We start from the raw sequence: 26166 nt of genomic DNA, 5'->3' as shown, positions 1-26166 counted from the left end.
TCACTAAAATGGACCTCGTAAGCCTGGCAGCCCTCCACCGCCTCATCCCCAATTGACGTTTACTTGGTTTCCGATTACGATGATCTGTACTGGACGGCTTTGACTCACTAGACGAAACGTGTCCGTCCTCAAATACAGCCTACTTTTATCGCTGAGGGCGTAATTTCTTTTGGCTATTATTACACGAAAAGACTTATCCAACATGTATTTTGATACTCAATATTTGCTCGCGCTCCATTTTGAGCATTAGCAGACACTATATTGTGAGTTTTTAACCATATGTATCAACAGGCGAACAGCCAGATTCTGAACACTTCATTGGTGGCTGTAAAACAATAATTTCCCATGACTAACTGATTCAATGAACTATACTTATCAGTTACTGTAAGTACATGTAGTAATACACGTTTGCCAAACTATAAGTACATTTGATTAATTCATGAATCATATATTTAAACTAATAAAAACAATTCCTCTGTGCTACTGAAATTTTTATATCAAAATACCTCCCTGCTGGGTCTTTGAAAAGTTATTTTATCTACTCTATAGCAGCACAAGAATATGAATTATTAAAATCAAATTACAAGAGGTATTTTGATCACGTTCAGTTTCTGAAGATTGTAGATGTTGATTCGAGTAAATGAGAGTGTGTAGGAATTAAAGCATAAACTCTTTATTCACAATATTTCTGCACATAAAGTTCACATGACAGACCGACACAAGACTGACTCATACCAGCCAAAGGCTTGATTACAACAAACAAATTCAGATGTAAACAAAATGAACCAAGCTCTGCACACGTTACGAAACGTTGAAAGAGGTATTTTGTACCTGTATTGCCGAACGTATATGTTATCAGGCATATTATCTTGAAAACAATGTCAAGTCTAATGCAGAGAAAAGTGAAAGAAAAGTTTCAAAGTGGCACACACGTGAAGAACAATGATAATAAATACTATTGCTGTGTCATATTCAATCAGTACACCGCCTAATTTTTCGCACAATGATGTTATAAATTTACAGAGGTCAGGATGGAGTAACCTGCCGCTGTGTAAAGAATGCATTGTCACGGTTACGGCGATGCTTTCTTGTCGTGAATTATTGCTCAATAACTATTGACGTCATGACTTGAACAGTTAATGAAATGAGGCGTACAACACCGTCAAAGTCTAACAAGGCGAAATGTCATTTTGAAAAGGTTAGTCGTTTAGTCTCCTTCCATGCATGCGTATGTTGGAGTGCGATGAGCGGATAAAATGTTGCGATCTGTACATCTTTTTTTTTGCCCCAAGGGAGTGAATTGCTGACTGGTTTGGTCTGATCCTGTTTAGATGTTCAGCTGCGTCTCAACGTTTTGAACAACTTGAGAGCTTTGATGAGCTCTCTCTCGCGCTGTTTGATCTTCGGTGAGTTCATCACCTTTTCTCTCAGTTTCTCTGTTACCAATCTGCTCAGCTCACCGCTGTCGCTCTGGAACGAGGATTCAAGAATGCATTTACATTATTTTGAGTGGCTAAATGGTACATTTTCATAAGCAGGTCAATATATTTAGCGAAACAGAGTAGTCGGAGAAATGAGTCAGCAAACTGCCTTTGGAAGACTTTGCATTTCTTTATTGCTGATTGTTTCACGCGGCAAATTAAAGGGCCAATAATGGTAATGCTCGTTAACATATCTTTCGTCATTTCATCGACTAGATTTTATACTTCTTTGCCCTAAATTATGTCGTAAGACGAAGTGCCAGTCTTGCACACTTAAAGCATTAGATACAATGAGCAAGTTTGTTTTAGCTTAATTTCTAGTCCGGACTATAATTCATCTGGAACAGAATTCGCCAAATATACATTACACTACCTTGATAAGACATTTGGACATGATTTTGAGCGTAGAACATAACATTGTATATGCACAGAACAAAAATCATTATGGAAAATGCATCAAAGGTTTATGGTATGAGCCTATTGTCCGGCCAAGATTAGTTTGTCCTAACTTGATTCATAAAATAACCTTGCAAAATTTACACAGTCATATTTTCTGTGTACTTTAGCATACTATTAATTTTAGCACAGGAGGTAATAACGTATAAAAAATGGAAAAGTACGCGGGTGTGACCATTTGTCTTTGTTCATATGATTCCTGTTTAAGTGGATTGATATCATTTCTAATGCAGAAATGTCTATAACTTGATTTTCTTCAGATGCACGTGTATGTGTGTATGTATACGTACATACATACAGATACATTCACAGATACACACACAATCAATATCATATATATTTAAGCAATAAAGCACACTTAGCGATGGTATACCACGAGATTTTGACCAGTTCACGACATACATGCATGAGCGATAGCGAGTGCATATATGAAGTGAACTGGTCAAAATCGAGTGGTATACCGTCACTGGGTGTGATTTATCGCTATTATATCATAACAGTATATTGAAACTCTGACGTGGAACGTCAAAAACAGATTTTGCTCAAGCTGAGATCTCTCCCGTATTCCAGCCGTGGTATATCGCCAATATACCACGGTTCTTTTCGCGTCTCGACCAATCAGGTCGCTGTATTTGCGCCATCAATATACTGGTATGATATAATCATATACAATATATATATATAATACAAATATCATATATATGTAATTAAACTTAATTGACTATCCGAACGAGAGAGAGAGAGAGAGAGAGAGAGAGAGAGAGAGAGAGAGAGAGAGAGAGAGAGAGAGAGAGAGAGAGAGAGAGTTCGGATTGTCACATAAGTTTAATCCTAAGGCAAACCAAAAAGGAGTAATACTATATTTTTATGGAAATCTAGTCACCTTTTCGCTAGAATCGGAATCAGATCCAGGGGAATTGCTGCCTTCGCTTTCTTCTTCATTCTCCCCTTCAGCTTCATCATCCGAGGTTTCTGAATCACTTTGACCATTATCCTGCGGGTTTTCTTCGTCACTGGTATTTTCTGAATCATCCGAACCAGTATCACTTCCAGGGTCTTCTCCATCACTGTTGTCATTATCGTTTTCCTTCAATATGTCGCCTTTATTTTCGCCGTCATCTTTTTCACTTTCGTCAGAATTCTCATCAGAGTCCGATCCATCTTCAGATTCCCTGTCGTCACCATCACTGTCATCCCCCTTACTTTTGTCGGAGTCCTGCATTTTTAATGTAATTTGACTATCATCAGATTCATCGCCCCCAGAATCTGAATCCCCACCGTTATCTGCGTCATTTTCTCCTGAATCGATGTCATTTTTATCGTAATCGTAACGCTTTTTCTTTCTTTTCATGTCATCTTCATCCTCTTCTGACTCACTTTCTTCTGAGTCATTTTCAGATTCATCACTTTCGTCAGGATCCTGTTTATTCCTCCTAATTTCATCTTCATCACCTTTACTGTCGTCAGATTCGCTTTCCCCTGAATCCACGACCGAATCTGACTCGTCTTCATCTTCTCCATCCACATTCTCACCATTGTCACTGTCAGATTCATTTTCCTCGGAATCCTCACCTGAATTCAAATCATCCGAACCTGCCTCATCTTTGGATTCTTCATTGCTGCCCTTTCCATTGATATCACCGCCCTCTTCCTTCCCTTCTAAGTCACTATCACCCTTGTAGCTTGTCGAATCGCTTTCTTCAGATTCCCCACCCGTATCAGATACTTCGGATGATCCATTGCCACTATCATCATCACTATCCTCGACCGTCTCACTTGCATCCTCGTCGGGTACAATCAGACCTAGAGCCACGAGGATGTCGTAAAGTTTGTCTGTAAGGAAGCATACAGATGGCAAATTGTCGCTATTATGTTGCCCGGTTTTCAAATTAACAATATTAATCGGAGCTATCTGCTACTTTTACACCGATTGAATCACTTTATTTAGATAGTTCCTGAAAAAGCTGACGCATAATTTGCATTAAGTCTATCATGGAAAGAGCCGACATCACGAGCGATCGCCCAACTTTACTAGTAGCCTCTACTTTGTATGCACTGTGGATTTTTAGTTTTTCAAGCCATGAATAAATGTATGACCTCTGTGTCTACCTCAATGAGTTGCCGGCCAGCCAAAACAAGTCAGCGTGTAATTTGACAACGTTGCTGCCATGAAAACAATTGTGACACGATGTATTTAATTATTGAAATGCAAGAAAAGGAACTGAAAGATATCAATGAATGATATCGAAGCTAAGGATTCTTTACCGAATGCACGAGCCTTTTCTTCATCTTTTGCCATCTTGCGCGATAAAGATGATTTCCTGTTTGATTTTTTACGTTTGCTGGGTATTACGTCATTCCCGTCAAAGCTATCAGAGTTGACGTCACTGGAAGACTCGGGATTGTCATCTAAAACAAAACAAAAAGGAAATAGAAAAGTCGACATGAAGGAAAATTGAATCATTTTTATTACACTGTTCAGTCTATTCGCATTTTGTACTAATTCCGCATGTGAGAAAAAACTTGCAAAATTGTTTAATATCGTGAATATCGTCTCTTTCCGATGACGTCACAAAAGACGAAATAAATTTGCTAAACAAAAAACTCCTTTGAGTTTGTGATGGATCTATTTCATACGATGTGCATAGTGTGGTCGATGAAGATCTTGGGATCTGTCTTGTTAAGTAATTCTTCTAGTAAGCTGCAGTGTTTGAACTTAAATAAGACATACTTACTGTCGCTCCCTTCGCCTTCAATCTCTTTGCTTTTCCCTTCACCATCGTCATCACTGGCGTCCTCGACATCACTGCCTTCGTCATCGTCATCGTCGTCCTCCTCCTCCTCCTCGTCATCATCATCATCATCGTCGTCGTCGTCGTCGTTATCGTCACTTGCGTCATCATCATCATCATCGTCATCATCATCATCATCATCATCATCATCATCGTCGTCGTCGTCGTCGTCGTCGTCGTCGTCGTTCGATTCATCGCTTGTATCGTTTTCGCTGTCTTCAGATTCTTCTCCATTCTGATCTGAATCTTCGTTCTGATTTTCATTCTCCGATGCCTCACTGTCCTCGCTGTCATCATTTTCTGTAATTACAAAGGACAACTGCTTATCTATTACGCAATGGCTTACGCAGTTTGACCATTGACGTGAATGTGGTTTATTGCATCTCCATGAACTGTGACTTTTGATGTAAATTTCCCATTTCTTTGTCTGTGAAAGACCTGTATGCAATGTGCAATTGTATTGATGACAACTGCATTAGGTGCACACTAGAATTCATTCCTCAACATTAACACTAGTACTGCATATCGTACACAGTGTGTTGCCTCAGCAAGGTTAATACATAGTATTATTATAGGATATCAATGAACTCAAAGCCCGGTCATGTAGTGGGAGTGTTTGAAAAATGCATTTATGGAAGAAAACTGGTAGATGATGCGAGTGTATTTGCAATAGTTTGTTTTTCTTCATTATATGATTGAAAATCAAGTCCATTTCGCTAATTTTTCAAATATAAATTTCAAAAAATATTTAATTTTCATCTTTTAAAAAACATCTCATGGTACGATATTATTTGTTTCATAAATATAAATTTCAAAAAATTAAATTTTTACAAATGAGATTCGAAAGACCTGTTTCAAAATAATTGGCAGGGCAACAGCAACTACATGTAGACAACATTGAATTAGGATATAAGAATAATATTTATTACCTACACTGTAAATTATAATATTTTCATGTACTTTCATCTTTCGCATACAAAGGAGTCAAAAAGACGAAGCATTATAACAAAGCTGGTGACCGAATCCTAACAGTAACAGTTTCAGGGTGGTGAAGCGAGTCGAGTTCACATAAATCTAACAGCCGTTCTCAAAGCAGTCAATACACAGAAAACCTTGACTATTTAGTTATATACGAAACATGTTTTGTGCGAATAGTTGTGTCTCACACATGTTTGAATGACGGTAATCTGTTGAATCCATAGACAATACGGTGCGTTGTGGAATTAAAGTAGGTTACATTGCAACCGTGAATATTCGAATATTCGCAAAAATTCGTCATGTCTTCAAGTCATCGCAGTAGACATCACGTGTCTTTTAGGAAAAGCTAACTCAATTTGTTTTACTTGTCTAAACAAGGTGACACAGGATCCAGAGTTGTTACTGCTATAGCATAGTCCGTGATAGTCATTCACAATTCATACAACCATGCATCAAGTAAATGCTTTTAACTTAATTGTACGCTGCGATCAGGAAATCCGCGGTCAATGCTTACTATTTACATTAACGTTCAAACTTTTCATATAGCCACTGGCATCAGTGCCATATTTGATAGGAACTTTCGACGTTTTATAAGGTGAGAAAAGAGTTTTCCTCTGGGTTAAACTTCACCTTTGAGCCAATCGGTAACATATTTCAACAACGGGATACTGTATCTTGTACTCTTCTGCTATTCGCAGACTGTTTTCACCAAACTATGCGAGGTTGCTATATTTCAACCATGTCATATTCATACATATACACAATATTTTCAAGATACGAGATAATTTTTGAAACATTTGCCCATTCAATATGTGCACATGATCACAGTTTGGGCAGAGTGACCGTGACGGTATGTATCATTCACTGAGACTTCCTTTGCGAGCAGATAAACACTAACTCGCTGTTCACTTACCGTCGCTGACATCGTCTTGGCCTTCGTGGACAACAAGGAGCGTTGTTATAATATCTTTAATTCTTTGTCGGTCATTTTCAATTGTCTCTGTCAATTCTCCCAGCTGATCATTTAAATAAGTTAGTTCTTGAATTTCGTTTGTATCTTCCTCCTCGTCCGCGGACTCGTTTTCGGACGCTATTTCATCACTGTCATCGTTGTCCTCGGGCGTGTCACTTTCATCGTCGGACTCATTTTCGGATCCTGTAAAGTTGATGACGTCATCCTCCTCGCTGTCAGATTCGTCGTCAAGCTGAGCGGTACCGTCTTCGTTTGCTAAGGACGAAAACGAGCAAAAGACTGGGTAAAAACGGGTCTGCACGCTAATTCAGCACAAGCCGTGAATACAATTGAAGGTTTTGAACTGAGTCGAGTTAAGATCCTGATCTGATAGTATGCTGCTAAAGGTTCGCAAACTATTGATTGAATCTCTGAACTAATTTCTCGTTTTCTTTGTGTCTTTCAGAAACTTGGTCTTCAGGGCGAGTACATACGGTAAATGTACGTATGGCATAAGTTTACAGCCTGGCAAAGCCGGTCGTACGATATCTACAAATTTATGGGATGGCTGCTTATTATTAACGACAAAAGCAGAAAGGGAGGCCCGTTTGACGGTTTTCATATGCGATACTTGGCTCTTTTATAATTTAAGCTGTGAGTAAGCAGAAAACACGCGCATGCGCATCTGACGACCCACATGCTTTAATCTTGCAGCGCCCCGTGGTGAAAATGATTGAACAAAATTATTCACTTGAATTCCAAACTCTTTATAAACAGTTTCAATCCACTATTATGTCATGTGAAAGTACGAATCATTATTATAATAATCAGACATGTCAATGTATAAGCACTCTGTTTGCTCACCCACGCAACATGTAATGTATCCACAATTCTCTGATTTACGTTGGGAGTAATTATTTAGAAATACTTACCTTCTTTGAGTACTCTAGCGCATTCTGGGCTTACATCCGGGGCTTCATCAAAAAACACGTTGATAAGCTGAATCATACATGGGCGCACCTTGATAAATTAACAATAGAAAGACTTTATGAGCTAAACTAGTTTTGTGATTAATTACAAGAGGTGAATAATTTGAACTTAACCAAAGAAATGAATGATACGATATAAATAAACACTGCCAAACCCAATATGCTGTGTCATGAATAATGCACAAAATGTATTATTGGAAAACTTAACTAAAGAAATGAAATGATATAAATAAACACTCCCAGACCCAATTTGCTGTGTCGTGAATAATGAACAAAATGACTTAAAGTTCAGATGTGCCTTAACTTCGAGCTTCAAATTTATATGAACAGAAAGAACTAAGAGCGAGTAGGTGTAAGACCTTAGCGACTCAACCATCGCGAAAATTTCACACGTAATTTCAAACCAATCTCAAAATCAGATTAATGAACGGGTTTTGAAGATCAGGTATTCCCGCCCAGACATATATCTTATGCCTGATTCAGTGGTTTAAACATCCACGAGAATTTGTCTGCTTTCCTTAGCGCTGTGGCGAAAAGCTTGGAATTTTCCGCTGGTATTTCCCGAAAAACTGTCAACGAGGTACGTTCTATCTTAAAATTAATATTTCGCACTGAGGTTGGAATTTTGGGCCTACATCCATTTTCAAACTGTTTTGGCGAAAAGGTTTCGTTGCTATTGAAAAAGGGGTGGAAAATTTCGAGCACTGAGAATAAATGAAATAAATCAATAGATGACCTTTTGTACAGGTTAAACGAAATAAATCATAATACGATAGATCAAAAATGTGGACTGATATGGAGAAACACGCGTCAATTGACGTAATTGCCACGAGAGCCTCAAACATATCAATTTCTACGGCAACAATTTATTGCGGGCACTCTGCAGAGTGCATGCCATTCTGATGCGGATTAAAGAATTCATTTCAACAGTACTGAAAAGGCCATTGATATTTCAACGAAAAACTTAGGAACGAGGCGATTTATGACGGTTGAGAAATCAAATTGACTAGTTATTTAGAGGAATCATTTGCTTCCCTTTCCCGGCAAAATGAATCATACATTAAACAAATCTTAGTTTAGTCTGCGCACTACAATTATATTGGTAACACCAAAACAGGTTGAATGTGACCACTCAGACGACTTAATGCACAGTGACGTGAGGGTCGTTAATTATTAGTAAACTTCCATCTGAGAGAGCGTTTTTACCTCGGCCAATCAATGTAGTTTGACACAGAAATCAACTCAAGTGTGAGAGTAACACACTGAGGACTGTTGAAAATCTCGTTTCTTATGAGAGTCACGTATCCGTAACGCGACTGTTTCATAAAAGATACATGGGGAGCTCAAGATGCCAAGATTCTTTCAAGTTGTTAAGATGAAGATTCCAGACTTAACGGGTATTCTTTCCACTTCTTTCCTTATTTTTGTGATTTCTAAACTTCAACGGAATGGCCTTTAATTTGAAAGAACGCCTTGGCACTATCTATTGCTAACACTGCACTTTAACTGCGGCCCCTTGTTCAATATCGAAGACGAATCTCGTCACCTTCCTTCTAACGGCTCCTCTTACCGTTTCGACAGGCTGGTCACAAGGGTTCTGGTTGCATGTATTTTTTTTCACAAACGCGAGGTCAAATGTTTCACCTCACTTGAATACTGACCCGGCTGACTGAGGCGGAGTGTCTTAAGTAATATTGATGAAATGAACACAGATGTTACATTTCTCACGATAGGAATCTCGATACGAATCACAGACACTAGCTTGTTCAGCGTCCGTTCTGTGGCACATCGGTGGGAGTCGTGTCAGCTGATGGTCGCATTGGCTAAAAACTACACCGACAAAAATCGATGTTTGACGCTGTCATAATGTAAATTGTGGCACAGCAGTATCACACGAAACAAATGAGTCTTTGAGATTCTCTTTTCGGAAAACACACGTTTGTATAGAGCGATTGCACAGTGTTATAAATCACGGAATCAATCGCCTATTTCTTCAGGCAATACATTTTAAGAATATTTCATCCGATGTATACAGCAAGGATTAGATAACACATTTACAGTTGAACTTGGTCATCATACTTGTCACATAACAAACGGCACTGGGAACGGCTGGGTGAGTGCAAATGCAAAACGGTGGCGCTCAAGTTAAAGTAGCAGTTCTTTATTAAATAATAAGGGAAATTCTAAAGCCTAAATTTGCACTACCTCAATATCTGTTCTTTCTCAGTCGTGCTATAATATACATTCTCCGAGTCGTTGTATTCCTTTTTGCATTGTCTGTGAATTGAACTCATCGAACAAATCACAAACAAAGACCCCGTCATGTTGGATTCTAAAGAGACATTTTGGATAAAGAAGTTAAAAACAATGTATCCAGATGGCTTGAACACCGAAACCCCTCTGTCCTTTTAACTGTCATCCTTCATTCACAAGTTCCTTTCCATTGTTGCATTTACACCTGTTTTTGCGTCGACTGTTCTGATAATCAATTTCCATAATTGATTTTGCATACTTTGCACTTTCAAACCCTAACAGTGACACATGTACTAGAGTTCTCCAGTTGGACCTGATGATGCCCTGTAAGCAGGGCGAAAGCTAGTCGCCGTGAAAGCCATTTTGTTGTGTCTTGTTGGGACCATCCTCATTTCCGATTATATATATATATATATATATATATATATATATATATATATATATATATATATATATATATATATATATATATATATATATATATTATATATATTTGTATATAAATATATATATGTATATATATATATATATATATATGTATGTATGTATGTATGTATGTATGTATGTATGTATGTATGTATGTATGTATGTATGTATATGTATTGTTCTCAGGTTACTCTAGTCAATATTTTCTCAAGATGCAGATCCTAAAACCTAGAGCTTATCTCACGGTCATCAGATCATCATAAAAAGAAACACAAGGAAAAGTGAATTTACTTAGTGGCATTGACCAACCGCCATGCAGGAACTGGCGTCGTATTAGCAGTTATGTTCTAATATATAAGCTCTGTGTCCAAATATTTGGTTCTAAGTACGATTGTTTAGATTTTTCGGTTACACCTACAGGAAAATAGAGTGTCGGCAAGATACCCATACATAGGCTTGAAGCCTAATGGCAGCTTATCAATGTATGTATGTCTGAAACTTTGAAATGATTTTGAAGTGCAAGTAAGAAGACTTTTATTTGAAGATGACGTCTCTTACCTTTGCATCTATTTCATTGCTAGTCGAATCTCTTTTGGAACGTTTCAATGGTCGACTTAGAGCTATCAAGAGAAAGGGAAAAGAAATTAATAAACAAATAGTATTAGAAGGATGTTGACATTTATGAAAGCCTTTGTGGTGAACCATGAACACATGAATGAGATAGATTGAGAAAAAAATCCCTAAGCAGACGTGTAAAAACAGAAAATGTAGTGGTTCGCTCCTGTAACCTGTTGTTGAGTGAAATATACAAAATCTAAATTACGTTTCAAGTTGTTTTTCAATTGTACAGACATTATAAATGGCGTGAAACCAAACAGTTGTTGATGCAGTTCATATATTGAATCATTGCTCGGAAAAAATAGGAAATTGCATGATTCTCTCTCTCATGGATTTTAAGCGAGCTGTTAAACCAAATATTTCTTACAAACTTATTATAGTGTATACGCAGTGAATTTCTTTTATCATCACGCATTTCGAAATTTATTTTATTTTACATTGTTGACGGTGTATATGCATACATAACAGCACGCAAATTGACAATTGCTTCGTAAAGTATACGGGAAAAAGTCAGTTCAGGCTCGTACCAGAGTCCCTCTTTATTTTCACTACTCCTACGTCATACAAACACAAACAAATTCCCCTTTCGCTGGAACGTGGGTGTTATCTATCGTCAGGAAGGGGACCCCCTTTGATCTCTCAGTCAGCGCACGTATACCGACACTTCTCAACAGGGAAACACGACATCCAACCACTCTCACAATTATATACTACAAAATTTAAAAAAATGGAGTCTTAAATGCTATCAGTGAGAAACCGGATCCCTTCTTTTCAGAGTCTGATGGTTGCCATGGTGCGTCCATGCCAGTGGTTATTGGTTGCCTGGGCGACCGTAAGGAACGCTAACATGAGGGAGAATGGGCGATTTTCTCTAAATTGAAAGACAGTACAATTTCGTGACTTTGGAAAGACCACGCACCAGTATGACTGCAGGAAATGTTACATTCTCAACAGTTGCCACTGAAGGTAAATTGCAGAGCACTTCCGTCGCAGAAGATAATCATGGTTTCTGTATTAGGTTTACAATTTTAGATGTAGTTGTTCATCGATAAGAACGTATGCTTCCTAAGTGCACTAATTTAACGTGTGTTTAGGTCAATCGAATATTTCAATAGCAGTGATTATGTGTGTATAAATTATAACATACTCGATAAGAAATCCTCGTGCATCCCCTGTGAGTACGTGTGTATATGATATGTCTACAACAACTTAACATCGATACGTGTACACAAATGGTCAATACAAGAATACATCGCCAGATAAACACAATCAACTGTACAACACATACAAGAAATGTGCTTTCGTACATGCATACAACATACATACATACATACATACATACATACATACATACATACATGCATGCATGCATGCATGCATGCATGCATGCATACATACATACATACATACATACATACATACATACATACATACATACATACATACATACATACATACATACATACATACATACATACATACATACATACATACATACATACTACATACGTACATACATACGTACATACATACATACATACATACATACATACATACATACATACATACATACATACATACATACATACATACATACATACATACATACATACATACATACATACATACATACATACATACATACATATCAGATATCGATGGTTGAAACACGAATCTCCATTAACGCATACAAAACTCTCCACTTGAAAAATAAAAGGCAGCATTATGTACAAAAGCAATGTGAGCTTATGCTGCAATGTCAAATGCCAATCTATGTGAAGACACTAATCCAGGATGAGTACCATCTGAAACTGACAACATCTATCTAACTTTTGTATGCTCAGTACTAAGTGATCGATATACAATCTTGAGAGCGCTATAAGGATTTTTTACACAAGACCCATCGGAGAACTGTAACGAAGGACAGCACTCAACTCGGCTATTGATAACGAAACTATGATTTATAAGATAATTTAAATGGCATGGTGAATAAGGGATAAAAGCACAGATATTACTTTTCTTTTGCTATACTTTACATCTCAAAGATACGATCAAGGCAATACCTTGTTGCGGTTGGACAAGGGGAACCGTGAGTAATGATCCTCCCACGATTTTAATTTTTCAAATATCGATTATGGCACAAGTTTGATGAATTGAATGAATTAGGTTTAAATAAATAAACATCAACGGAACTCGTGCTAAATTGAGCTCAATGAAAGAGAAAAACCAAACGATGAATGGTGAGGGAATTAAAACGTGCAGTATTAATTAGGCATACAAGTCTTCGGGATGCAAAGATGGCGGCTGAATTGACTGAAATAATACCCCAGTCTATTCACACCGGCTGTCTATGAGTCAGCGGAGAAACACGGTAAGAGAGATGCCCGCATGAAAGTAACGAGAGAACAATTAAATGACTGACTTGAAAGCGGGCACAGATACTTCAAGTAACAAGAAACACAAAACGCTGCATAGGTGTTCAGCATCCGGGATACTTTTACACGAGATCACAATGTTTGCTTGTGAAAATGTCGTTTAGATACACCTTGCCTCTAGACAAGCCCGCCTGTCTCTTGGCATTTGTAACTTTGCCAAGATTTTATCTATATGCTGCTTCGACGAAAGCGGTGAAGGGGGTTTAGAGATCAGATCATCATCGACGCGACAGTTTGCAAAACGGCTGTTCCTTCAGTATGCTCTGTAAAGATATTAATAAGCCCGCAAACCTAGGGCAATTCTGCCCTGTACTTCCCTCGTAAATGATTCCCATAAAGTAATCGTGATATTACTTTATCTTTGTAATTGTTTCATGTCAAACCGCTCTGCTGAGGCGTAATGATCAGTGCGCTTAAATGATATTTCTTGGCTGTATTGCCTCCACGTGGATAAAAGAAAGCGGGGGACTTCAGCGAAAAATTAAAACGTATTGGATATAATTGTTTCGCCAGCTGTTTGAGATAAAAGTAAAAGTTGGAGGGTTCATTGCAAGAATTCAGCTCTCTTTCAATCGTTTAGTAGGCATGGCAATATTTAACTAAAAAGCGGGTCATTTTACATGCCTTTCGATTGATGATGTTTTTATCCATCTGACAGAAACAGAAATCCCTGAGATTACAGATAAAAAGAGATCCAACATCGGCGATTGGCCTACCGCCAGCAGAACATTCACAGGAGATGTGAATTAGCTGCGGGGATAAATGTGTAGCTGCGAGACATGCTTCACCAACCTGGGCATTTTCTCTTGGGGCGGTTGTGCCAAGGCACAGCGAGAATTAAGAACCAAACCTCCAGTGCCACGTCACGTCCGCCTTCTGCAACTAAATTATGATCTTCACGAGACTAGCATGGACAATGAGAGCGACCTTATATCCACTAAATTAATTCTAATCTCGCCAAACTGCCTGAATATTTTTGAGCTGATATAATTAGCTAGATTCAATTTATTAAATTACATTTCCCGCACCAGTTAATCATGCTACACTTGCTAAGATGAGATGGGGCCCCACTTGTTACACGCATTCACTTTGTACTGAAGTTCGATGCGGGTTCATCCGACAACCCCATGCAAGTGCAAACTGAACGGCACAAATAAACACGCTGGAGAAGAAATGGTATAGCACATATAAACTGGCTGTGCATTCGTATGTGGTGGATTTAAATATGTATTATTTTTAAAGCATTGTTTACGCGAAACTAGGAAATTTAAGAGAGGAGGACTGCTCGTTGTCCGAGATTGTAAAGAATGTTGAAAGAGTATAACATTAAAGTACCTGTATATTCAAAGTAGGTCCCTTAATTTTATCAGGTAACAACGAGAGTGCAAAGATATTTCCGCCACCCGATTCAACATTTTTAAAATGCAACTAAACTCGTCGATATACATCAAACTATGACTACAGAGTAAAGTTAAACGAAAGTTAAGCGATGGCTTCATTTTTAGTACAAGGCAGAATTTTGTCTTTCTTTCAGAGGGTCATTGAACAAATCATATAGGCCTAGGTACATATTTCTGTATGTGCGTCCAATTTTATCGATCAAGAATGTTATTGTGGTACACAAAATGCTAGCGGCTTTTTCCCCTACCCCTGTCATTTAGAAAGTGTGTCCATCACAAGTTAATTTATTTTGCTGCACCACGGGCTAGCGCTTAAAGAAACTTTGAACCGTCGTTTAGCAATTTTTATAATTACAAAATGTCTTGAAACCAGACAAGAAAACATTGTAAACATACTGTTCCATAATTGCATATCGGATATCTTTTAATCAGTCTCATAGCATGGCGTGTACACATTTCTGAACAACACAGACAACTGATATAGTCAGAGTTTATAAGATGAAAACATGAAGCATACAGCAAATCGATGAAGTATGGGGACATCAATTTATTGATGGCAGAAAGAAATTTTATATATATATATTATTAATATATATATATATATATATATATATATATATATATATATATATATATATATATATATATATATATATATATATGCCGATTTGAAATAATGACTGGAACAGTGATGGAAAGTTTGTATGTTACAGATAATTTTATGACCTCCCTTGAATTTGGAAGAGTATATGCCGTGTTGAAATTACATCACTGCAGTGTTTCTAGCTGTTTTTACATATTCAGACAAGCAGTAAACACACTGTTAAACAAGTTCAAAGTGAATATATATTTATCATGCAATAGTGATCTTGCCTTTTTTTCTGGCCCAACTGTCAACACCAGTGTAACAAAATATTGGCCCACATTTACCACAGTCCACCCTTAGTGAGAAAATGTATTCAACTTATGAACAGTCCCCTTTGTTATCTCGGACCGTATTTCGGAGAACTCCCATATATTTTCGTGGAATATGTCCCTAGGTGCACTCTACCCCAATATAGTCCAATCCCTTAATATAGACTGGATATCCAGGCTTTGCTCTCTCGAGGCACGGTTGTAATCAGCAAGCCACGAACCCGGGCTTCTCTTGATTGTAATTGACTTGCTGATTTAATTTTTGTGTAATTGCAAATTTAATGTCTGTATTACATCGCGAGAGAACAGTCTCGTTACAAGTATCAATTTAATGCGGGTTAAAAAAGACACATTAATTGAATGGTTTATGCTCAAATTGACTGGTTAATTTAATACTTTAAATATTTAAATGAAGTGAGCATTTTCTATGAATGGTTTATATGTTGGTGTAAAGACAAAAGCGTTGTACGGGACAATGCTATATTTGGCTTCAGCTCGTCATAGCCATCAAACATCATCGTATTGTCTCGACTGTCAAAATAGAACACTCCGGCCCGAAAAAAACCCGACTGGCTATGCCAAAACCTACCTTGAGACACAAGCAGAACTCCGAACACAAAAAGTACAACTCTAGCAGACTTCATCTCCGCCAAGTGCCGAGACGTTTTCCTAACATCTGACGCTACCGGTGCGCTGTGACAGGATAGGGGCGCAGGTGATAGCTCGATTTGACTCGATGCACTCTAGTCGACAGAGAGTTCACGTAAATGCCGAGGCTTTATAAGAACTCCGGCAGGTTTGCGAGGGTGTTGTAGCTTGGATGATTCTAATGTTCTAGATGAGGTACTTCGTTGGCAATGCTTCACAGGATGTTCAAACCGACCAATCGCTGTGAAACATAACAATTTATCATCTTCCGATTTGCGGAGGGCCATGACGTCACAGCAGCACCTTCTGTTACTCTTAATATACAGCTGAATAGCATGGGGCCTTGAGTTGGGTCCGAGGGAAAATGTTTAAACCAGCAGAAGAAAAACAGTTCGATTATCTAAGTTGTTGTCTGCGGCATAGAAACCTCAGATCTCTAGGAAACTACCGGAAAATTGGAAGGGACACCCTTTGGAGACAATCTTTGCTAATTATATGTACTAATTGTCCAAGCTACGAACTTATTTTGGATTTCAGAATGGCAAAGTATGGAGTACCGATAGTTACAGAAGGAAGCAGTTCGTTAACCGTCCAGAGCTTTGGAGTTTTTGTCGATTGCTCTGTTTTCCATGCAGCTATGTCACTTTTCTTGTCCGTTCTCTGTGCACGTCTCGAAGGACATAGCTGTCAACTTATTTCTCAAGAATGAAACACGATATAAAACATTCAATTACAGAGAACAAGGGTGTTTGGGTTTCCATTTTATTAGTCTGAGATCAAATCGACATTTTGTGTCCCCAGCGCCACTGTTCAAGATTTCACAGCTGTGTAACGGGCGCTGTTAGATAATTTCAATTATTAGACACATTTCCAGGGAGACACAAGATAAACAGTACCAGGCCTTTATTTCTATGGTTTCAAAATAGAATTTCTCTCTTCTGCGCCTACTCACATCCATCCATAAATCCTTGGAAGGTCAATGCATAGCTATGCTACAGGACGAAAAACAGTTAAAAATTGAAGTACCGTTTTGGATTCACGTGTTTGCATTAATGTGTTAATACATTAATGGGTTTAGTAACAATGTTATCTAAAGTGGCCCCCCTAATTGCATCCTTTAGACGTTTGATTACAGACGACTCGGTTCACGAAGAAATTATGAGAACTGTAATGATTACTGACAGTTCTTAACGAAAAGGACTCAGTGGAAAGCGATCTAAATGACAGCGTTTATGTGCTGTTCATTTGGACGTGCAAGGCAAGCCATTCGCTCATCTACCTACGCCAATGAGTTAGCGCCGCGGAGTTTGACCTTTGAGATTTTCCGTCAAAGGTCATTTCTTTCATTGCCACGGTCAATCACGTGATACTGCAAGAATTACTACGATCACGCTGCTTTCCGCGCATCTTAGCGTTACATTACATGTACGTTACATATTCTTGGTTTCAGCATCACACACAACGTCTGTGATTAAAAATGGACGATGTTTCGCGCCGCGACGACATATGTAATTGTGCTCGATGGGTTATCTTAGACCACAGGAAATACCGTAAATGCATGTAGGTTTTGTTAAAACCAGGGTTGCAATAACTGTACAGTCAACAGTAATACGTTGCGATATTTTCAGATTACGAGAGAAGACAATTGGGGGACAAAATTGCTTTTCTTCCGCTGTAATGGATATAAGCCCACACTGAATTACTGATTGGCATGCTTATCTGCAGATGATCATGACAGGAGAGATGATTGATAACGGACTCAACGAGCATATCAAGATGAACATTAGCAGAGGAGAGAAACGAGACGAAAGCAAGCCGGTAAACCGAAATGGGATTGAGGGAGAATATAACAACACAGTAAGGTGTTGGTGATGATCTAGGATAAATATTGACGTTGCCAATGGATGAATCCTCTTGATATTTTCTGTTCACAAAAGAAACCAGATATGAACTGAAAATGCTGACGTGTTTCATTATATATTGCAGTTATGTGTAAATTTGAACCTTTGCCACATGTTTGCAACTTCATTGAAAGTATTATGATCAACATAATGAACAATATTCACCACCGATTAATTCTAAAAGGTCATGAAGTATACAAATATGTAATTAGCTGAAATGAAAATATTAAAGTTCTTTGACTGCTGTCATTGTATCACCACTTTATATAGCAAGGGTAATTACCTTTGGCCAAGTCCTTCAAGCCATATATGCCGAACTGTGAAAGCTCATTAGATATGCAAATTATAAATTAGCTGATATCAAAATGTGAAATGACTTTCGATATTGTTTTAACCCGGTATAATCATCAATGTTCATGCATGTTTTGCCAACTTTGATCAAGTGAATCTCAGAGGAAAGAATATTGAAAATGCAAATTAGGAATTGGCTGAAGAAAAATTGCTTAATGACTTTCAATAATGCTGTATCATAGTATCTTTAATGTGTATAGCAAGTTTCATCATCTTTGGTCCAGTCAATTCAGATATATATCCCTAATTAGCAAAGTTCATTAAATATGTAAATTAGGAATTGGCTGAAGTAAAAATGCTTAAATTTTAATATTGTTGTATCATAGTGTCTTCAATATATGTAGCAAGTTCTGTCAACTTTGGTCTAGTCAATTCAGATATATATCCCTAATTAGGAAAATTCATTAAATATGCAAATTAGGAATTGGCTGAAGAGAAAATGCTTAATGACTTTCAATAATATTGTATTATGGTGTCTTTAATGTACATAGCAAGTTTCATCAATTTTGATCTCGTCAATTCAGATATATATCCCTAATTATGAAAATTCCTTTAATATGCAAATTAGGAATTGGCTGAAGTAAAAATGTCTTTTTACTTTCAATAATGTTATATCACAGTATCTTTGATGTATATAGCAAGTTTCAATAACTAAAATCAAGTTAATTCAGATATATATTCCTAATTAGGAAAGTTCATTAAACATGCAAATTCGGAACTGGCTGAAGTAAAAATGCAAATGACTTTCAAGAATGTTGTATCATAGTAGCTTAAATACATGTAGCAAGTTTCATCAACAATGGTCCAGTCAATTCAAATATATATCCCTAATTAGCAAAGTTCATTAAATATGCAAATTGGGAATTGGGTGAAGTTAAAATGCTTAACGACTTTCAATAATGTTAAATCATAGTATCTTCAATATACATACCAAGTTTGGTCAATTTTGATCCAGTCAAATCAGATATATATCCCTGATTAGGAAAGTTCATTAAATATGCAAATTAGCAACTATCTTTCATGTCATCCCTTAATGCTTCCCACTGCTGATATATCTTGGTGTGATCAACATTTGTAGCAAATCTCATCAAATTGTGAGCAGTCCTTTTTAATGTATATCCGTTTTTTCTAAAATCATTAATTATGCAAATGAGCAAAAAGTATGCAAGCCAGACCCACCAAAAACTAATCAGTTCTTGCCATTTGCAAACTGAATCTATGTACCAGATTTGATTCTGATCTAATCAGCCGTTTTTGAGATATCGGACCAAAAGACAGACAGACAGACAGACAGACAGACACACAGACAGACAGACTAACATCGCTGCGACATATGCTCACGTGTGTGAACACGTGAGCAAAAAATGGGATAGCATGAAACATATCTTCAAGAAAACATTATTCCCAAAGTGGTTCTTTTGGCGTCTTTCTGTGCTGGGCGCGAACGTATTTTGTAAATCATAAATTTCACGTGCACAGTTAGTTGACATTTAGTTGACCTGTAACGAGCTCAGGTCCTGCTCGCAGAGCGTGTAGTGGTTTTGTTTTCGACGAGAAACATGCTGATTATATGACTGAAATTAACATGTACTTTTACCACGGCTTCTACTTGATATCAGTCATTCTATAGTTTGATTCTGTAAATCGCTGATTATCCGTGTCAAAATGCTGACTCTTTCCACGTTCGGTTAAAAATGACGTTTTTTCCATATATGTTCCAAACTCTTCGTCAAAAGCGGTGGAAATCTTTTAAGGTGAACAATGTTCTCAACGAGTCAGGCTAACAACACAACTTGCCCGTACTTAACATTTTCAATTATTTCAAGAGAATCATCATCAAGTGAATCTACTCTAAATGTTCGAGAGAGACTATAAGCTTAACGGGATAATGAACGAGACTGTGCATGCATATTGGTCATCTATCTGTTCTGGAGCAAGAATGTTTTGGAAGTTAGAAATTGACCAAATTGTCTATTTCGCGAGAGAACAAATCCTGCCTGGATGCAGTCAATTAAATCGTCTTGACACGATAACTTTATAAGGCAGTTGACGAGGTTTTCCTGATGTTTTGTTTCTATGGCAACCATTTAACACAAACTAGCTTTCAACGAAATCGTTTAGGGTGATGAACGCGTACACTTCGACAAGTGAGGCTCACTGTTGCTTTGTTATCCCCACGGACACCGTCCGGGGGGACTTATAGGTTTGGTCATGTCCGTGCGTGTGTGCGTGCGTCCGTGCGTGCGTGCGTGCGTGCGTGCGTCCGTCCGTTCACGCAGATATCTCAGAGATGCCTGGAGCGATTTCATTCAAACTTGGTACAAGGATTACTTCATATGTCATACATATGCACATTGATTTGATTTGTGATACGATCCAATATGGCCACCAGGCGGCCATTTTATTACGATTTTTTCATGTACAGAGCCATAACTCAGACATGTTTCAACCCATTTTATTCAAAGTTGGTACAAGGACATTGACCTATGTCATACATATGCACGTTGATTTGTTTCGTGATACGATCCAATATGGCCGCCAGGCGGCCATTTTATTACTATTTTTTCATGTACGGAGCCATTAAACTCAGACATGTTTCAACCCATTTTATTCAAAGTTGGTACAAGGACATTGACCAATGTCATAGATATGCACGTCAATTTGTTTTGTGATACTATCCAATATGGCTGCCGTGCGGCCATTTTGTTACGATTTTATCATGTACAAGGCCGTAACTCGGGCATATCTCAACTGATTTTATACAAAGTTGGTACAAGGACATCGACCTATGTCATACATATGCACGTCGATTTGTTTTCTGATACGATCCAATATGGCTGCCAGGCGGCCATTTTATTACGATTTTTTCATGTACAGAGACCTAACTCAGACATGTTTCAACCGATTTCATTCAAAGTTGGTACAAGGACATTGACCAATGTCATAGATATGCACGTCAATTGCTTTTGTGATACGATCCAATATGGCTGCCGTGCGGCCATTTTGTTACGATTTTTTATGTACGAAGGCATAACTCAGGCATATCTCAACCAATTTTATTCAAAGTTGGTACAAGGACATTGACATATGTCATACATATGCACATCCATTTGTTTTGTGATACGATCCAATAAATCAAATTAATTGCCAATTTGCATTTACATGATGAACTTTTGTTTTTAGGGTGAATGTCCAGAAGCACTGCATCAAACTTTATAAATATGGTACCAGTGATAATCTATCAGTGTTATGATAGGATGCAAAAATGTTTTGCAACATCCTGATGATCAATTCCTAGTTGACTCATTTAATGAACTTTAGGATGGTGGCCTACATTGGTTTTATGTTTTCATCACATGGAACTCATTCTTGGCCATTGAGCGCCATCTGTATCAAAGTATTTTTATCACAGACCTAATTAATGAAGAGGACTCTATCCTCTCTGAGGATTTGTAATCAAAGTTCCCATTAACAAGTGGGGACTGTGTCATCAACGATGACTTGTTATCCAAAGCGTCCGATTCAGCTCTCGATGGTTGCCCCGAAGATTTGCTCAAAGCTTGAACAGCTGGTCGTTAAGTGGCACAATTTCTGAGAGTCTCTGTCCACGCAACATTTTACAAAACATAATTAATCGAAAGCGCTCGGAACGACACAGAAGGAGCCGCTCAAATGGGAGAGTTTGAGAGCATATCGAATGTCTATCGCCTAAATAGTGAGGCGATTTTTTTATTTAATCCTCCACCGTGTTCCGCTTTCATCCAAAATGGAGATGTCCTCGTATCCCCAGTAGTCCTCTCTGCATTGATGCAACGTCTCTCGGCGACGTCTGACGCATGTGCAGTACATTCCTGGTGAGCTGAGTTGAGGCAGTTCAAGTGGCAGGTCTTACGTCACAATTATCGCATTGCAAATAAATGTTACTTATAATCAATACACGAGCACTTTTGATCAAGACAAAGGATGATGCGCGCATTCTCTGTGCGCAGTTTGGTTTATTTCAAACCTAATTACAATTTTAGAATGTAGCACAATAGCAATAGAATTTTGTAAACCACTCGGTTCAGTTGATATTAATAACAAATTACTGACGTCACATTAATTTCCATTAGACTGGTAAAAAACACGGCAGCATTTAGCATATTAATTACTCGAACTATCCAATTAATAAAAGAGGCCGACAGTGTCTTTAAATAGTTATTGAGGACACTTGTCACGCACAAAATTCTAAAACTCACAAAAGGATCTGTTTGATTGAATCAATAGAACAGTCGGGCGTAGCCGCCGCCTATATTCCTTAGTTCTGCGTCATTCTCTGCGGTAATGTATAGAGATTTAAATATTTAGCTCCTCAAAACATTTGCAGATGACAGCTTCCGCAAAAGCTTACTCCGTCACCGCTCTGTTCAGGAATTCGCGTCGGCGTTACTCAGCTTCCTCTTCAAGAGTGCTTGTTTCAACCAAAGACCTTTATCTGTCTTACCATGGAGAGTTTGGCGAGTGGGAGGCTGATGCGCAAAGCGTATTCTTAATCTCACAGCTACGGCGTACAGCCAGGTTTTCAATTGGAAATCCCCGTCCGCCTTCTGGAAGTCGCGAAACTGTCTCTACTTGATACTAATGTCGACATTTATAAAAATTTCACATCATCAGATAATACTAGATCGATTTTAAACATTTTTAGTGTGTGATAACATACCGACACGGGGTATTTTTACCGAGTAGTTTTAAAGCGACAGTCCCCAATCCTTTGTTCTCGCATTAGTTCTTGTTAACATTAACTATTTAAATGATAATACATAGTTATTTGTTCTATTTGGACTATTGTGTGAAGCTAATCAATTGGTTCAAAGATAAAGTTGATAACAAACCCGTTCTTTCATCACGTGGGAATCTCTGATCATTGTACAGGGTAATTTGTGGTTGTGGGCAGAGAATGACGCCTAAGTGTTTGTACGATAATGCCTATTAAAAATGGCCTTGTGTAGAAATATGGAAATGTGATGTATACATAGAGAGAGCAATTATGAATAAATAATGTCCTTTATCCGGAAACTATAAACTAAAAGGGAAAGGTTAAGTGTCAGAAAACTCAAAACTCTTGACCAGCTTCCTTTATTAGAGCCATGGGCAGGCATTTAATTAAGATTTGACATTTATGTTGTCGACACATGTACATTTTATGTTTTAAGGAGTGCCATTCTAATTACTAAAATCAACGTCGACTGTTGGGATGTTTATTCAAAATAATATATTTTGATACGTACCTCATTGACATCAACTCACAACATTTCATTTGAAACCTTGTCTGTTCGGCAGGTGTATCGTCTGTTTCTAGCTTGATGAAAATAAAATGTTCCTTCTAGCATTCTCCTTGTCATTCATCGCACTGTATTAAGCGATCAGATTTAATCTCCAAAAGAGCCGACTATTCGATCAAAAATCACTTTCTTGTCAGAAACGAAAACGAAACGTGCAGTTCCTAGAATTTTAGGTATATAGTGTCGGGACCTAATAAAAAACTTGTTGAATATTCAGCACTGCTTAATGTTGTTACCTTTTACAGCGACGGAAGAAATGTGATGTCATGGCTATGTCCCCTGTACATTCGCTAATGCACATGGCGTAAAGTACTTGGCAATATATATATATATATATATATATATATATATATATATATATATATATATATATATATATATATATATATATATATACCAGCTGTTGTTATCTCTCGAACAAGGTCAGCACCTAATCAAATATCACAGAGTATTACACATTGACTAATTTGATCAAAAGTTGGGCTGATTATATAAGTCATAGTATTTAAATATTGCTTCATTTTTTGCCTTGTTTATATTTAATAACAACATAAAAGACACTTGTCACCAGAACTAACCTTGACCATATATCAATTACAGGTGTCTCAGATGTAAATATTTCTGAGAGACTATTTTTAACATACTCCGATATGACCACAGTGTATTGTTTTGATATTCCATACATGATAACGAATGTAACAATGTTTTATCGACTGACGCTTGAGTTGTTAATTTTGATATTTCATAACTCTGTGAGATAATATCAACTTCGAACTTAATGGATGAATAACTAACTCATTTACATATACATGAGTCTCCAACGGTGCTTTGCCACGATGTGGCCTATAGGCCGTTTCATATCTTTTGAGAATTGAACAGATTATCGGTGAGAATATCCTATTCAAGAACACACTCAGCTGCCTTGACTCTGCGTTCTGGAAATGCTAAATGTCTTCGGGCATGCGCAGAAACTAGGTTGTGTTCCCATTAATATAACTTATTTTGTCTCAATATCTGTAAGTATTTTGACTTAACTTGACTGTATTTCTATTCGGACTTAGTGATTAATTTTAATCTGACCCTGCGGTTTCACTTTGCATTTAGGAGTCAGACAATGTTTTTCACTTGTGTTAATCATACAAGCAACCTGGCCGTCGATGTCGCCTTTCCATTGTGACAAATAACTCATGGCTACGAAGAAACAAAAATGGCGACCACAAGATGACCGAGAATAGGGAATTCTGTACTATGCAAAATATAAGCTATGAATCACAAAACTTATGTGATAAAGTAATTCAATACAATACAATGAAAATCACTAGTAAGAGATGCGTAATTTGTAACTTCGTTTTTAATCTTTAATAAAAGCAACAAATCTAAGAGACAAGAGGTCTGTTAATTTGTTATTCTACACAACAAATCCCCCACGTGGGACCATGATCTGAAGAAGTGAATTGTTGCCTTGATTCAAAATGATTTGCTCCAGCAATCATCACAATCGTCTACACATGACTCAAAAAACAACTATCGGCGTGATTCCCATATATTATGAAGAATGTGTGTCGTATTTGAGTGAACATATTTTTATTGCTCAGAAGGGTATTCGTGTCTGAAAATTCTACCGTTATCGAAGCAGAATCCAAATATGGAAATTGTCCTCGACTTGACATGATACACATTTAGTTTGTGCATAAAGGGATGTGCGTTAAATTGCAGCAAAGTGAACTCTCCATATCAATTTGATATCAAAACTTAAATTATCTTGTGAAATAATACGCTATACAGGTTGCATTCATAGGCTTAACGCGGAAGATCGTTGTTCTTTCCTGAACAGGAAAGGTAATTGAAATTGATAAGCAATGTTGAAATACCAAACATAGCGTGTACATACTCGCCGCACACGGACTATTATTTTTCGAAAGCAACACCGTCAAGACACATACCTCGATATGCAAATGTTGCCAGGGAAATTTATTCGTGTTCAGGGGTCGTACTTTTTGACCTTTCTTGAAAATATGTCATTCAAAGTGATATCTCATGTGCCCCTGTGACTCATGGGAGAAATCATGACGATAAAGGGATGACGACTCGAAGGAGTTCAATTCTGGTCAGGTTTCTGTGTCTGTACTGATATGATATGTTGCAAGGGCGTGTCCCCAGAAGTCCATCCATCTCCTTCTATGGCGACAGGGTCTTCACCTTGATTGTTTTTCATACTTAACTCCAACATCAAGCCATGCAGGTTAATTG

General features: G+C 37.7%; 1 protein-coding gene across 1 annotated transcript; it reads right to left on the bottom strand.

Annotated features, from left to right (window-relative positions):
• Positions 1 to 657: 657 nt before the first annotated feature.
• Positions 658 to 16554, bottom strand: LOC139149043 (dentin sialophosphoprotein-like). The gene is made up of 8 exons (XM_070720551.1): positions 16285 to 16554; positions 10886 to 10947; positions 7592 to 7679; positions 6621 to 6935; positions 4673 to 5029; positions 4203 to 4346; positions 2821 to 3770; positions 658 to 1470 (listed from the first exon to the last, which is right to left on the bottom strand). Exons 1-8 carry the CDS (start codon positions 16337 to 16339, stop codon positions 1336 to 1338), a joined length of 2106 nt encoding a protein of 701 aa, XP_070576652.1. The 5' UTR covers positions 16340 to 16554; the 3' UTR covers positions 658 to 1335.
• Between the last annotated feature and the right edge of the window lie 9612 nt (positions 16555 to 26166).

Source organism: Ptychodera flava, chromosome 14 (genome assembly GCF_041260155.1).
Source record: "Ptychodera flava strain L36383 chromosome 14, AS_Pfla_20210202, whole genome shotgun sequence".
NCBI classification, from domain to species: Eukaryota; Metazoa; Hemichordata; class Enteropneusta; family Ptychoderidae; genus Ptychodera; species Ptychodera flava.
This window is presented reverse-complemented; position numbering and strand designations above follow the sequence as displayed.

What these genes read in the sequence shown, in the direction of transcription:
- LOC139149043 (XM_070720551.1), bottom strand. Translation starts at nt 16,339, where the DNA reads ATGAAGTCTGCTAGAGTTGTACTTTTTGTGTTCGGAGTTCTGCTTGTG. An exon ending in AGAAAAGGCTCGTGCATTCG is followed by an intron (nt 3,771 to 4,202) that starts GTAAAGAATCCT and finishes GCTTCCTTACAG; the next exon opens with ACAAACTTTACGACATCCTC. An exon ending in ATTCCGATTCTAGCGAAAAG is followed by an intron (nt 1,471 to 2,820) that starts GTGACTAGATTT and finishes TCCTCGTTCCAG; the next exon opens with AGCGACAGCGGTGAGCTGAG.